This window comes from Microcebus murinus, chromosome 11, assembly GCF_040939455.1.
Source record: "Microcebus murinus isolate Inina chromosome 11, M.murinus_Inina_mat1.0, whole genome shotgun sequence".
NCBI classification, from domain to species: domain Eukaryota; kingdom Metazoa; phylum Chordata; class Mammalia; order Primates; family Cheirogaleidae; genus Microcebus; species Microcebus murinus.
The window spans coordinates 54,680,394-54,696,563 of NC_134114.1; the positions used below are offsets into that span (position 1 = coordinate 54,680,394).

Sequence of the window (16,170 nt, forward strand, 5' to 3'; positions counted from 1 at the left end):
CCACCCATTGGTCTGTCCTATAAAATGAGTCTAGCATAACAGCCTAGCACTGGCAGGAGTATCAGCATGTACCCTGTTGCCAGCCCTGCCTTCCTGGTGCTCAGACAGGAGCCAGCTCTGCCCCGGTCCAAATGAGAATGGGATCAGCTGTCTCTGTTTTTTGGTTTTTAAACAGTGCTACCTATCACTCTCTTCTAACCCATTCAACCTAAGAAGACCAGCTTTTTTGGCAGATCTTGATCAGCAAGGAAGGTAACAGTTTTCATTCTCTGAACCTTTTAGCAGAACCCACCACCATCTGCAACCCTTCTTGGATAGTTCCCGGTTCCAGAAGTGAATGCTAGCGACCTTCTGACGAGGCTGACTCTAGTTCCTCAGTGTATTCCTCCACAGAGACCTTGAATTATAAATTCAGTCTCAAGGACCCACGGAAAGACCTGTTCCTTCTCTGTGCCTCAGAGTCCCATAAAATGGCAACAATAAGGCTGATTCATGCACATTCTGAAACAAATTGTTTTTATAATTGTATGTAAGCTATTAGTACTATAATGATAGTCTTTATATAACATAATAATTAGAACAAAGTAATATTGTAAAGGAGTAGACAAGTAACATAGTTAGCAATGGCCAAACATAGGAAATCAGAAGATAACTGGACTCTTTTACTTAATTTTCCTTTATTGTACAAAGGTGTCTCATCATTCAGCTACTTTGTAATGTGAGGTCCTGGCCTAGACCCTATGCTTTGGCCAGAAGAAGATACAAAAAGCCACGCCCGCCCAGGCACAAAAGCAGGAATTTACAAGACCACGATTCTTTTCTGAATAGGCTTTCTGGTGCTGGTGCACACTTGTTAAAAGCTTGATGAATTGTCTTTGCTGTTATTGTTGTTTCTACAGATTTTGAACCATATAAATTCATTGACAGTGAATTTAAAAACTGCTCATTTTTTCACAACAAGACGGGATGTCAGATTACCTTTGATGATGATTATAGTGCCTACTGGATTTATTTTGTCAACTTCCTGGGGACATTGGCGGTATTGCCAGGGAACATTGTGTCTGCTCTCCTGATGGACAGAATCGGACGCTTAACAATGCTAGGTATGTGCTTGGTTCCATGTCAAATAAAAGAGCTGCCCCTGCAATCTAGAGGGAGCCTGTTTCCCGCTGTACCCGCCCCTCGCTGTCCCGTCCCTTAGAGTTTGCATCCCATGAGGAGAATCCCTTAGACCTTTCATTAGGACTAAATTGTAGTGAAAATTATGTCTAATTACATTTCATTTGAGTAGTTTCCATGAGTTAACAGACCGAAAAACTAATTATGTGTAACTAATGTATATTTTTCCACTTAAGTAGCTGAATAATGGATGATGTGCATTTCTTACTTGCTGTGTTCAGAAGGTGGTTAGAGGGACCAACCTTTCATACAGGTGAATGCACCTGTATTTGAGCTTTATGGAGCCCAGTCTGCAGCTTCCATGTAGAATTTTCCCGAGAGATCTCAAAGACCCAAGGGTCCTTGCTCTATTAAGATGATGGGAAATATTCCAACCTTTTGTCTGCATTGTTGGCAGGTGGCTCTATGGTGCTTTCAGGGATCAGCTGTTTCTTCCTTTGGTTTGGCACCAGCGAATCCATGATGATAGGCATGCTGTGTTTGTACAATGGATTGACCATCTCAGCCTGGAACTCTCTTGATGTGGTCACTGTGGAACTGTACCCCACAGACCGGAGGTATGTTGATGTGGGCCTCTAGGAAGAGGCACTTCAAGTCCCATAGGACCACTGAAAAGTCATCAGAAACAAGCCAAACTGTCACTTCCCCAAGAAAGTGAAATAAAAAAAAAAAATCTGGCTTATGAAGTTGTAGGTTCTATGTGTATCTTTTAAAAAGAAAATATAGGCCAGGTGCAGTGGCTCGCACCTGTAATCCCAGCAATTTGGGAGGCTGAAGCAGGAGGATCACTTGAGACCAGCAGTTTGAGACCAGCCTGGGCAACACAGTGAGACTCCATCTCTAAAAAAAAAAATTAGCCAGGTGTAGTGACACATGCCTGTAGTTCTAGCTACTAAGGAAGCTGAGACAGGAGGATCACTAGAGCCCAAGAGTTTGAGGCTAGAGTGAGCTATGATGACATCACTGTAAACTGCACTCCACCCTAGATCTGCAAGACCCCGTCTCAAAAATAAAAAAAAAAAAAAAAAAAAAGAAAGAAAGAAAGAAAGAATAAAGTTTCTAGCAGGAATTAATAGGGCAACAAAACCAGTGGAGGAATTTAATTGAATCCATGACTTAGTTTGTTGGCTAACAATATGAGGAAGCTGTAATGAGGCAGTAAGGCTTAGGATTTAATAGCCTATCTTGGCCCACATTTTAAGAGGCTAATCAATCCTGAGAGGGTCATTATCTTACGTTTGCAGGTGTCTGCATGAGCTCTGCATTAAGCAACCATGAAGAGGTCTCTAGAACATATCTCTTGATCTTGGTTTGTTGGAAGAAAGCCCAACACATTTCTAGTTATAAAAAAACAAAAACAAAAACCAATTGCTCTCAAAATGGAGACCCAGAGACTCTGTGCCTCATATCAAAGAAAAGGCTAGAAGGTAGGGCTTTTGGGTAGAGCTTCGGCAGCTGAATAATTAAAGAATAGAAGCTCAGTTTTGCCATTTGCCATGAGCTAAGACAAAAGACCTTTGCCTTCTTTTATTTCACATACAACTCCTATGTTTTGTTGCCATGGAAGCCCTCTGAGCTAGAGGATGGAGTCAGTATTATTTGGACTTAGAAATGGAGGAGGATTTTTTCTAGAACTATGCTGAAACGTTTGGGATATCAATTTGCAACTGGCAACTGATCCTGAGTGCCTCCTCTGGGTTCATTTCTTTGGTTTATTGGCCCCAGTGGGGTACATTCTCTGTGTGTCCAGGTTCTAACTTATATTTTCTTCTCCAAGAACATGTATTACTGAGCTAGAAGGCATCCTGCAGGTACTCCTATATCCATCTCCCTGTGGAACATCTGACCCTCAAGAACTCAGGATATCTGCTTATCAAATATTTTCATTCAGACCCTCAGTGAACCTCCTATTAAATACTTTGTCTCTGAAAGGAACTGTGCAATCTATGTACAGCATCTCCTTCATTCATTCAACAAATGTTAATACTCTCTTTTGTGGGCAAGGTCCTGAGGTGGGTGCCTTGGGCTGTGGGATGGGGGTGCTGCCAAAAGCAAGATTAAGGCTCTGCAGCTTTCCCTGAGCTTGCTTTCATCAACCTCTCATTCTGCAAACAGGGCCCAGGTGCAGATTACACTGTGCATTTAATATAAACTCCTCAGTGTTACAGCAAGGCTAGGTCATGGCCTCCTTCCTTTTTGTTTTACACTATAAGGGTTTGCCACTATTTTAGATGAGTCAGCTGCCAATAAGGAATGGAAGGATGAGTGTTGTCCTATGACAAAAATTGGCTTTAAGAAAAGCACACATAAATGGGGCAGATAGAAGCATGGACCTACTATGTTTCTGTTGTTGGAAAGGTTAAACATCGACTGAAATAAAAACGAGTTGCTATATGTGTTAGCTCAAGTCCTTTGAGAAGCAGATGTCAAACCCGAGTGAAGGAGGGAGGAAGGGACAGTGCTGTGGCCTCACACCAGGCTAGTCAACAGCAACGGCTTCCCATAAACTTATTTAACAATGTGAATACCTTTTTCAGCCCCACTCTTTTCCTCTTCTCCCGCCTGAACTCCAGTGACATAAATTTTAGATCTTTTGGTATGCTCCTACTGGTCCCTGATTTTCTGTTATTTTTTTTTTTTTTTCTTAGTCTGTTTTCTCTGTGGTTCACATTGGATAGTTTCTATCGTTCCAGGTTCCAGTTACTGATTCTGTCCTCTGTCTCGTCCATTCTGCTGCTCAACCCAATCACTAAGCTTTTTATGTCGGCTATCATATTTTTCAGTTCTAAGGTTTCCATTTGGTTCTTCTTTATTTCTTCTGCTTCCTTGCTGAGGTTTTCTATGTTTTTCATGATGCTTTCTAGATTTCATGTCTTAAGAGTTTTCGTAATTGTTCACTAAAGCATTATTATGGCCGCTTTAAAATATCAAATAATTCCGACATCTCTGTCACATCAGTGTTGCTTTCTGTTGATTCTCATTTTTCATTCTGTTTGAAATCTTCCTGGCTCTTTGTATGATGAATGATTTTTGGATTGAAAGCAGTCATTTTCATATTATGTTATGAGTATTTGGATCCTATTTAAGCCTTTTGTTTTGGTTGGCTTTCTCTGACTCCTCTCTGGCAAGGGAAGGGGAGGTATTGCCTTGTCATTACCAGGTGAAGGTAGAAGTCCAGGTTCCCTACTCACCATCCATTGCCATCCGATAGGGAACGTCCTTGTTACTGCTGGGTGGGGGTTAGAGTCCTCACGATCATGGATGCTGTGCAGTGCGGAGGAGGGTGGGAGTCCCAGCTCCCTACTCAGCCTTCTCTGCCACCACGCCAATGATGGTACTCATGAGAGTTCTCATGAGAGTTCCGTGAGGGTGGAAGTCTAGACTCCCCACTAGATCTTTGCTGGTGTAGCTGGCGGTTGGGCTACAATTTTTTCTGCTGTTTGGTTGGAAGAGGGAGTTTATTGTCTAGAAGTTTTCTGTCTTGCTACACTGCCCTTTTCCTGGTCCTTTGGCTAGAGAGAGCAGGCTTTAGCGAAGAGTTTTCTTTATTTGTGGCTGTTGGCATTTCCAGGTTGCCAGTTTCTTCAGTTCCAGGTCTCAGATGAGGCAAAAAAGCAAACACCGGGCACTCATCATCCCCAAGCTCTCTAGCAGCTCTGCCTTTTTCCTCTATCTTTCCGAGTCTTTTCATGTTTATTTCATATATAATGTCCAGGATTTTTAGTTGTACTTAGCAGGAAGAATAAGAAAAGTACATCTACTCCATCTCACTGTGAATTTTAATATTGTTCATTTACTTTATTCAACAGGTTTTTTTTAATGCCTGTGATACAACCACGAGTAAGATATTTGTGGTCTTTATTCTCATAAGGACAAGTAAACATCAGTTACAAGATAGTATAGTCAAGGTCATTATGTGAGAAGCACATGTTGCTCTGAGGGCCTCAAAGCAACAAAGGTTTCTTAGAAGAAGTGACGTCTAAACTGAGACCTGAAGAATCTATGCCTACGACAGTAGGGCAGTAATAGTTTGCAGTTGGTCTTCAGCTATCACTGGGCTGACTCTTGCCCAGGGCCAGAACTGGCCTCAGAAAGAGGCAAGATGTCAGAACTGACTGCAGTGGAAGTTGTGGAAAAGGAAGGTGCCTCTCTGTTCACGCACTTACCCCAGCTAACCACCTCTGTCTTGATCCTAAACCTTCCCAGCTCTGCAGGAATAGCTTGGGATTCTTCCCACGCCCCACTTCCCAATGCCCACAGCTTCTGCCACAATGATTGAGATGCAGTGGTCTCTGCAGTACGGACTGTTAATTCTTAGGCATGGCCCTGGAGGAGCAAGGAATACTTGTAGTTCTGCAGGGGTCTGTGGAGTGAAGTGGGAAGGTGGAAAAAATAAGTGGTTGCAGTTGAATATTTGTCCTTGATTGTGAGGCTGGGAAGACTGGGTTGCATATGAGGGAAGAACTGGAGAATAGGGCAAAATGATAGACCTTTGAAGTCTGGGGCAGTATTGAATATACAAGTCAATGTATAGTATTTTGACAATTTCTGTATCAGCCCTCTCCTGTGTCAAAAATAAGCTAGGGCTTGTTACATGGAATGTAGATCATGGTCAACTGACATATTGTGAGATTCTTCTCATAGATGGGAAACATGGATGCGGCATGAGTCTGAGACAGAAGGGATTTCCCAGCTTGCTAGAGTTCCTAAAGGGAGCCCTGCCCGTCCAACACCTTAGTCCAGGAGAGCTTCCTTTTCCCTCATTTCTCCACCCCCAGGCCCTGCTGCTGCCAAGATTGCTTTTAACCCTCCTTGTGAGCTGGGCTGGGACACACCAACAGAAGATATGTTCCCTTTGTTTAGGGTCCCACCCCACCCCCCATACCCTAACCGGGGAAAATAAAGCAATTTTTCCTCATCTCTAGAAATCTTCAAAGAGAAAATGATAAGTAATGCTGGGTTGAACTGGACTTTCCCGTGTTTCACCTCCCCTATTTTTCTCCCCCTCTTTGTCAGACTTGTAAACCTCCCCAGAGTGGTAAGCGCTGTCCACGTGGGGCGGCTCATCCCGGTTCATCCCTGCTCATCCCAGCTCGTCGGGTTCTTCCCCGTCCAGGCGGTGACTTTCTGCTGCCACCGTGTGGCCGTGGCGGAGTCCCGCAGCTCACACTTCCTGCGAGCTCAGTGCCCAGTGGCCTTTTTCAGTCCCCCTCCGAGGAGGAGCTCGGGCCAGTAGCCCCACACCTAGGGAGTGATGCTGGCCTGCCTCACGGGGGTTCTCTGGCAGCCCATTCTGCCTTCCTCTGCCCTCCGGCCTCTGTCTTCCTTCCCCCGTACGCATGCACAGTTTGAGACATGACCTCAGAAAGGATTAGAGAGTAAAACCCTGATTGTTCACACCTGCTATTGCCTGCGAGTCCTGGGCAGCTGCTGCTGTCACCCGGCGCTGTCAGATTGGTCTCTGCCTTGATGAGCTAAAATCAAAACATCTGCCCGGAATTAACCAACCTAAGCCCCTCCCCTCAGGGCTGTTCTTGTTTAGACAGAGTCCTCTCATTTCCTCCCCATGCTCAATCCTGAAAGTCTGTAATCCTGGTCTCCGAGTGACCAGCTGCCTGACATCAGGGAGACCACTCAGGAGAACCGGGCCTCAGTAGTCTGAGATATAAAATGAAAAGATTGAGGCTGGGTGCGGTGGCTCATGCGTGTAATCCCAGCACTCTGGGAGGCCGAAGCAGGTGGATTGCTCAAGGTCAGGAGTTTGAAACCAGCCTGAGCAAGAGCGATACCCCCATCTCTACTAAAAATAGAAAGAAATTAATTGGCCAACTAAAAATATATAGAAAAAAAAATTGCCGGGCATGATGGTGCATGCCTGTAGTCCCAGCTACTCAGGAAGCTGAGGCAGGAGGATTGCTGGAGCCCAGGAGTTTGAGGTTGCTGTGAGCTAGGCTGATGCTACAGCACTCTAGCCTGGGCAACAGAGTGAGACTCAGTCTCAAAAAAAAAAAAAAAAAAAAGATGAAGAAGATTGAAATAAATGGTATCTCAGGGATTTCCTAGCTCTAGAATTCTCTTCACCATCATCATCTGCTATTCCATAATAGTGTAGCATTTATTTCTTGAATATATTCTGCATCTGTGATCATAAAGATCTCCCTTATTTTTGAAGATGTCGATATGAAGGAATCTTTTAACTATCCTGTGTAAACAACCCATGTAACACACTCTATCCATGGCCCTTTACTCTGCTTTATTTTTTATGTGCCTTATCATTACATTAGGTTTATATTTTATGTATATATTTTATAGTATATGTTTCTATTTATTATATATTTATATCTTATTTTCTTTATATGCATTGTTATTATGTATGTTATACTTTGGTCATTCAGCAAATGTCAGATTCCTTTTGTCTCTGGCAGAAGTGGAAGGTGAGGGGGTGGGGAACATATACTTCCTTCCCCCACAACCCAGCAGGTGGCATATTACAATGGCAGCAAATCCTGCCACTTGTGAAAACAGGCACAAAAGCAGTCATAAAGTCTGTTCTTGAGCTCTAGGGAAGTCCATCTCTCTGCCCTTGGGTACTGAACAAGTCCTTGCATGAAAGATCTGTGCATATATCAATATATATATATACAGAAACATATATAACATAAACATATACACATGAAACATAAACCTATCTAAACTATGTGGAAGTGATCATATATTGACAGCAGGACCACCAGATTTGTGGGCCAGTCGGGCAACAGAGTCCTTTTTTAAGTTCAGGGTGCAGGACAAGTGGGCTCTAGAATGTAGAGTCTAGACCCAAGAGTACCATTTCAACAATCTGAGGTTGCTGGGCTTGGAGGATGTTCGTATGGCCATTGTGCTAAGGGCAGGGCATTCCTTCCAATCAAGTGTATATCCTGAACAGCACTCATGTCACCAATAAAAAATCATCTCAATGGTCATTAACAAACCATCTTATGCAGATTTCTAAAATGCTATTTAAAATGCTAAGTAGCCATCTCTGGCCTGTTAAGGCCAGATTAATATCCTGATTAAGGTGCTTTAAATGCTATAGGTATATATTAGAGACAGTTTCTTTGTCATATTGCTTTTATATTGAAGTACTTTTACAGCAAATTACCACCCAGATCCTATGATGATAGGACATTAGGTCGTAGATTTGTTTACTCTCTGTCACCCAATTGAATGGGAGCTCTTTGGGGACAGGATTTTGTCTTCCTTATTTAGTGCTATAACTCCAGGTAAATGACTGAAGTACACTTTTTAAAATTCAGGCTGGGCACAGTGGCTCAAACTTATAATCCCAGCACTTTGGGAGGCTGAGGTGGGAGGATTGCTTGAGGCCAGAAGCTTGAGTTCAGCCTGGGCAACATAGTGAGACCACGTCTCTACAAAAAGTTTAAAAATTAGCTGGGCGTGGTGGTGTATGCCGGTAGTCCCAGCTACTCTGGAGGCTGAGCCAGGATTGCTTAAGCCCAGGAGTTTGAGGTTGCAGTGAGCTATGATGATGCCACTGTATTCTAGCCCAGGTGACAGAGCAAGACCCTGTCTCAAAAAGAAATAAAAATAAATTAAAAATTAAATTGAAAAATAAAATTCAGTTGGCTATGGACTATAGTTTTCCTTCCTAGAGGGTTCTCTCGGGAGTAGCATCTGGGCAGTGTGAGGGGAGCACGGGCCTGCAGTCCTCTCTGCTGCCCTTCTGTGTCCTCTCCACGTCTGCCATCACAGCCCGGCCTCGCGATCCTGCAGCTGTCAGCTCCCCTTTCCTCACATGCATTGCCTGTAAGAGACCCACCTCCTCTTCTCCCTCTACTCCATCAACAGAGTGGTGGAAAAAGCAGATACAGGAGGGGGAGGCTGCAGTTCACATGCAGGCAGTGCCAGAGGCTAGCTGGGTAACTTGGAAAAGCCCTCACCTTTCTGGGCCTTGGTTTTCTCATCTGTGAAATGGAGGGTGAGTCAGGCACTATATTGGGTATTTTAGATTGTTTCATTTAACCTTGTTTAATTCTCCCTCCAACCCTACAAGAATAGGTGTTCTTACCCCTACGGGCATAGAGAAAGGAAGTAACCTGCCCTGGATCTCTTAGCCTCAAACCCAGATGTCTGACTCAGGGTGCTGCTCCCAGCACAGCTATCCCTACCTTCCTTCCCAGTAGGTCTGGAAATCTGTTGTTAAGACACTTACCCGGATATCTGTTGTTAAGACACTCACCATGCTCATGAACCTTGGCCTTAGATGAACTCCAAGTTGCCTCCCATTGCTCAGTCATTCTATCACTATTTCCCCTGGCCAGGCTCTCATTCCCTAGCTGTGTTTATCAGATATGTGATAAGGAACAAAGGCTCCCATTATTACCTGTACATGAATATTTGATTTCAACAGGAACAAGCAATAGGAAGCCCCTTGGTTGGGTGGGTGGGAGAGGGTAGAGGGTTTCTAAGGGCCCAGGGATTCTTCTCCGCCTGTACTTCATAGGTGAGTCCTTCTCCACTGGTGTCAGTAAGGACAGCACCGTGTGCAGAGGTGCAGGATGCAATCTCGCCCTCATTGAAGAGCACACGTGCACACACCCACTACCCACTTGGGTAACACAAATTTTCTATCTTTAGAGATCAGAAATCAATTGGATTTAGTGTTTTCTGACATAAGGATGTGAAATTAGCCTTTTTTCCCCTGGGGAAAAACAAAACAAAACAAAACAAGATGATAGGTATCAATTAACAAATGTGACCCAGCCAACGTCCATTACAAGGCCTGGCGCGGTGGCTCACGCCTGTAATCCTAGCACTCTGGGAGGCCGGGGCAGGCAGATCGCTCAAGGTGAAGAGTTCGAAACCAGCCTGAGCAAGAGGGAGACCCCTATCTCTACTAAAAATAGAAACAAATTAATTTTGGCCAACTAAAACTATATAGAAAAAATTAGCCAGGCATGGTGGCACGTGGCTGTAGTCCCAGCTACTTGGGAGGCTGACGCAGAAGGATTGCTTGAGCCCAGGAATCTGAGTTTACTGTGAGTTAGGTTGATGCCACGGCACTCTAGCCTGGCCAAAAGAGTGAGACTCTGACTCAAAAATAAATAAATAAATAAAAATGTCCATTACAGAAATCCACTTCCAACATATTTGGAAGTCTTAGGAAACTCATTAGTTCAGCTTTTCATTTAACAAGTACCCTAGGCATCCCTGTGCCAGTCCTGAGAAGGGGCTGTACTGAGTGACGACAGAGACTGCCCAGCCCCACGCTCCAGATGTGGCTGGGACCTAAACCAGGCTAATTAATCCCAGAGAAGGAACTGCCCAAGATTGGTATAAGCCAGCCCTTAGGAGAGGAGTGAGGAGAGTGGCGTGGAGGGAAGTCAAGTCAAGACAACTGAGTAAGAGCTGGAAATGAAGGGAATGATTCAGGTTGGGTGAGAAGCTGCCACTGGTGAAAAAGAATTAAGCGGTGAGCTGTGAAAAGCAGAGTGAACAGCAGAGCCTGACAAGAGCAGGAGCAGGAAGGGAGAAGGTGGGGAGCCTTTGGGTTGGATCCCTCTCTCCCCTGGGGTACAGCACACCTTGCCGCCCTCAGCCTCCCCTGCACCACATTGTAAACATTTTCCCGTGGCTGGGATTCCCTAAGGAACGCATCCAGAAGGAGAAGTTCACATATGTGAAGTGTTAATTGCAGTATCGTTTATGTTACCCCAAATTCGGAAACCTGCTAATTAGCCAATGGTTTAGGTCCAGAAATAATGATTACATGCTATGTAAGTCATTTCATTTCAAACGAAATGTAAACAACACAGAATGAACAATATGAATGATTGAAAAAAAGCAGAAAGTGAAATTTTCTAAATCCTCTGATTTATTATGATTTATATGATTGGAAGTACACTAAAGGGAATTTAGAAATTAAAACCATTTGTTGGAGGGGTGGAAAGGATGTTTTGCTTTTGTAATTTCCTTTAGACATGTAAAGACATTTCCATATGACAGTAAAGTCCATTCAAAAATGAAGACATCTCTGGGGAGATAGGAGGGTTCTCAGCCCTGGATACACCTTTGTGTCACACAGAGCTTCTAAAAGGTACTAATACCTGGGTCCCCAGGAGAGCAATAGAGTCAGAGAGAGAGAGAGAGAGAGAGAGAGAGTGTGTGTGTGTGTGTGTAGGTATTGGTATTGACTCATAGCTACAGTTTAAGCACTGCCCAAGGTGATTCTAATGCACTCAGGCTTGAGCAACGCTAGGTGAGGGCATGGTTAGACGTGTCCATGCACCTTCAGATTGCTATCCTAACCCTAGGTTGAGAACACCTAGGCTTGAGGAGGTAGGAGACTTGTTTAGGAAGGAGGTAAGCCATTGGCCCTTAAGAAGCCTTTAGAGGCCACAGGCAGACCTGAGTAGGTGCCATGAAATAAGTTAGGGAGGTGTGACACTATTGTGAGAAGCAGAGAATGTCCCTATCTACATGCCATCCTTCACCTGGCAAGCTCCTACTATTCCTTCCAGACAATCCTATTCTCATCCACTCACTACAAGAAGCCTTCCCTCAACTGCACCCCACCCCCCCCAGCCTGAGATAACTTCCTATCCTCTTGCCCCCATAATACTCTGTGGATATCTTCATCGTTGCACTTAGCATGTGTGTTATCATGATCTTTTCTCATCTGTCGTATTATTAACTGTAGGGTCCCTGGAGCCAGTGCAATGCTTGACACATCACAGATACTTAATGAATGATTATCAAATGAGGAAATGCACAGGAGAATGTGTAAATTAGGAATGTATTAAGGACAAATCTGCTTATTAGACAAAAAAATCAAGGTGTTTCTAGTACTTTGTAGTCTGATAGCTCAGATGGATTCAGGGTTAAAATAGCTCTTCTAGGTAACCTGGAAACCTAGCCATCATTTATAATATTGTTTCTGTGAGATAAATGAAATTCATTCTGTGTTTCAAATAACCAACCTTCAGATATATCTTTAGATCACAGCGTATTCCTGATTTAAGGACTGCCTATGTATTCCAAAATGCCCCATGCTGAGTCCTGAGTATTCTAGCATACAGTGGTGTGATCATAGGTCACTGCATGCAGCCTGGAGCTCCTGGGCTCCAGTGCTCCTCCCACCTCAGCCTCCGGAGTAGCTGGGACTACAGGTGAACACCACCACACCCAGCTAATTTTTCTATTTTTTGTGGAGACAGGGTCTTGCTATGTTGCTCAGGCTGGTCCTCAACTCTTGGCCTCAAGCAATCTTCCCACCTTGGCCATCCAAAGTGCTAGGATTACATCCATGAGCCATTGCACCCAACCTACAAATATGGGAAGGAAAATTTTACTTGTCCAAGGAAAGGGCAGTCTTATTTTCTTTTCTTTTTTTTTTTTTTTTAATAGGCCAGCTCTGCCTTTCCTCTAGTCTTATTTTCTTAAATGCCAGCACTAACCTAAGGAGGCTGTGTGCTTTGCATCCACACCAGATTTTCATCTAACAACCTGCTTTTGCGTCGTAAATGAAATGAAGATTCCTAGGAAATAAGGATTTGATTGTCTTTTTTAAATGCCTCAGATACCAGAGGCTCCTAATGCATCTGTCTTTGGTGTGCCCAGAAATCTCAGGAAGTCATCCATTCCTCAGTTACGGTTTCAGTGATATAAGGAGATGGCTGCCTGCATTGTATACCCCATTCTGAGTTATACCAGAGGTTCATGGCTTGGGAAGTGTGGTTATTTTAACCCAGATATAAATCCTACCTGTGTTATTCTGCGCTTTTAGTGTTGAGAAACTTCTTCATGACAGAGAAATGTTTTCCTTTCTCTTATCAGCAACACGCACACTAGCCATTTTCCCCAGAAGGATACAGCTTATCTTACTACCCTAAAGTGTATTTGGTAGTTTATAACTCTAGGAACTAAAATGTAGTTTTAAAAAAGTGAAAGGAGCTGGGTGCAGTAGCTTGTGCCTGTAGTCCCAGCCATTCAGGTGGCTGAGGCGAGAGGATCACTTGAGGCCAGGAGTTTGAGACCAGGCTGGGCAACACATCGAGATCCCATCTCTAGAAAGAAAAAAATTGTTTTAAGTGAAAGAAGTCAGTCTGAAAAGGCTACATACTGTACGATTTCAACTATATGACATTCTGGAAAAGGCAAAACTATGGAGATGGATCAGCAGTTGTCTAGGGTTGGGGGAAGAGAGGAGAAGTTGAAGCACAGGGGATTTTAGGGCAGTGAAACTATTGTGCTGAGTGACACTGTAAGGGTGGATAAGTGTCATTACACATTTGTCAAAACCCACAGAATGTACAGCACCAAGCGTGAGCTCTAACATAAACTGAGAAATTTAGTTAATGATAATGTATCGATATTGGCTCATCAATTGTAGCAAAGGTACCAAACTAATGGGAGAAAAGTTAATAGGCAAAACTAACGGTATAAACATAAACTCCTTATTTTTCATTCAGTTTTTTTTCTTGTAAATCTAAAGCTGCTCAAAAAAAGTCTTTTCATTAAAAAAAAAAAAGGTGAAAAAAGACAGTTCAGCCTCATGGCATCATCTCCTTGGAGGTGGGAGAGATGGTGATGCTATCATTCGACTTTAGTCTTCTTTGGTACCCAACATGTAGCCTCATGCAATTTAATTTGAAAGTATTTATCAGTATATTAAATCTCCTTATCTTTTTAGTGGTTGTCACTATTACTAGTCTCTTTCTTTAAAAAAGAAGAAGAACACAAAATTAGCTCACTTTCTTCTTAAGAAGTTCTCCTTTCTTTCAGAGATTCCATTATACTTCTTCCACATTCCAGTTAGCAACTTTGCCATGCTTCTGAGTCTACTTACTCTACTTTCTAGGCATCTTAGCCAAAAAGAGGATGTGTGCTTTCTGCCCTTTATTAGGTGGGGTTTTTGTTTGTTTGTTTGTTTTGAGACAGAGTCTCACTCTGTTGCCCCGGCTAGAGTGCCACAGTGTCAGCCTAGCTCACAGAAACCTCAAACTCCTGGGATCAAGCAATTCTACTACCTCAGCCTCCCAAGTAGCTGGGACTACAAGCTTGTGCCACCGTGCCTGGCTAATTTTTTTAATATAATTTTAGTTGTCCAGCTAATTTCTTTCTATTTTTAGTAGAGATTCAGTCTTGCTCTTGCCCAGGCTGGTCTCGAACTCCTGAGCCCAAATGATACGCCCGCCTTGGCTTTCCAGAGAGCTAGGATTACAGGCGCGAGCCACCATGTCCGGCCTTATTAGGTGTGTTCTAGTCAGTGAAAACATTGGCTGTGCACTAACTCATGGACTAGGCTTATGCAGCTCATGCAGGAGTGTTTATTCCTTTTCTATGGAAGGGGGGTGGTTGGATAATAACCAAAATAAATATATTAGGTTGTAAGGAGTACACACATTATAGAAAATATTAGGAATAGTACAAGTAGTGAGGAGTGGTGGTTATGACTTGCCGAAGGAAAACCTCACACTTACAAACTTACAAATCAATTCCAAGAAAGATGTGTGCATTTTGCAACATGTAAGATGCATTTCCCACTCACTGGGGGTTTAAAAAGGGTATCCAAAAATAGACCTGCGTTCAATGTGCCTTTAATATGCACAGATGCCAACTGACAACCAAAAAGTGGTGAACTGGCATAAAGTCAGAAGGAAATTCATATTCTCTCATGTCAGTGGTATATGTAGTTTCCTGCCTAGAAGTTTCCACCTAGAAGGCCACAATAAAATCACTTAATATTTGTATATTAAAGGTAGTAAAACTTTTCTTTTTCAAAGAATGTCTTAATAAATGAGGTATGTCTTACTTATATGCCCATACATCTTAAATGCCAGCATAGAGAATGAACAAGGTCTTCTCTTGGCCTACAATCTGATTCTCTTCTCTAATATTTTCTTGGACTTGATTTCCCACAGAGAACTCTGATGAGGAGATAAGAAATGTTGCTCTAGTTCATTGGTAGACTGCCTGGCTCAGTACTCAGTTTCCACCTGCTACCAAAAGCATCTGGCCAGAAAGCATGGTATTTTACCTCCGTGGTACCTGAAAGATGAGGGCTACAATGCCATTATCCCTGATTTTCTCTGAAAATCCTATGAGCTTTCATTATTTAAAAACTAGTACAATAATTAAGTTAAAGGAAATAGGGAGTGAGCAAAAATCAAAATAAATATATTGTCATATATTTAGCTCTGGAATGAAATTTAAATTTCCTTTTAAGCATAGATGTTTCTAAAATCATGGGAATTTACAAAACAAAATAACAGGCCGGGCTTGGTGGCTCATGCCTGTAATCCTAGCACTCTGGGAGGCTGAGGCGAGCGGATTGCTCGAGGTTAGGAGTTCAAAACGAGCCTGAGCAAGAGGGAGACCCCGTCTCTACTATAAATAGAAAGAAATTAATTGGCCAACTAATATATATAGAAAAAATTAGCCGGGCATGGTGGCACATGCCTGTAGTCCCAGCTACTCGGGAGGCTGAGGCAGCAGGATTGCTTGAGCCCAGGAGTTTGAGGTTGCTGTGAGCTAAGCTGATGCCACGGCACTCACTCTAGCCTGGGCAACAAAGCAAAACTCTGTCTAAAAAAAAAAAAAAACAACTGTATATAAAACAAAATAACAAATCACTCTTGTAAAGAGATGAGAAGCTGGCCGGGAGTAGTGGCTCACACCTGTAATCCTAGCATTCTGGGAATCTGAGGCAGGAAGAGTGCTTGAGCTTAGGAGTTTGAGACCAGCTTGAGCAAGAGTAAGACCCTGTCTCTACAAAAAATAGAAAAAAAGAATTATCCAGGCAACTAAAAATATAAAAGATTAACCGGGCATGGTGGCATGTGCCTGTAGTTCCAGCTACCAGGGAGGCTGAGGCAAGAGGATGGCTTAAGCCTAGAAGTTTGGGGTTGCTGTGAGCAGGGCTGGTGCCATGGCACTCTAGCCCGGGCAACAGAGTGAGACTCTGTCTCATAAAAAAAAAGAGAGAGAGAG

General features: G+C 43.2%; 1 protein-coding gene across 1 annotated transcript in view; it reads left to right on the plus strand.

Moving 5' to 3' along the window:
• Positions 1-16,170, plus strand: part of SV2C (synaptic vesicle glycoprotein 2C) — a 203,030-nt gene that overhangs the window by 177,166 nt on the left and 9,694 nt on the right. Inside the window, exons 11-12 of the mRNA XM_076008131.1 lie at positions 900-1,103; positions 1,577-1,736. Of these exons, the coding sequence (XP_075864246.1) occupies positions 900-1,103; positions 1,577-1,736 (364 nt within the window). The remainder of the gene's footprint in view (positions 1-899; positions 1,104-1,576; positions 1,737-16,170) is intronic.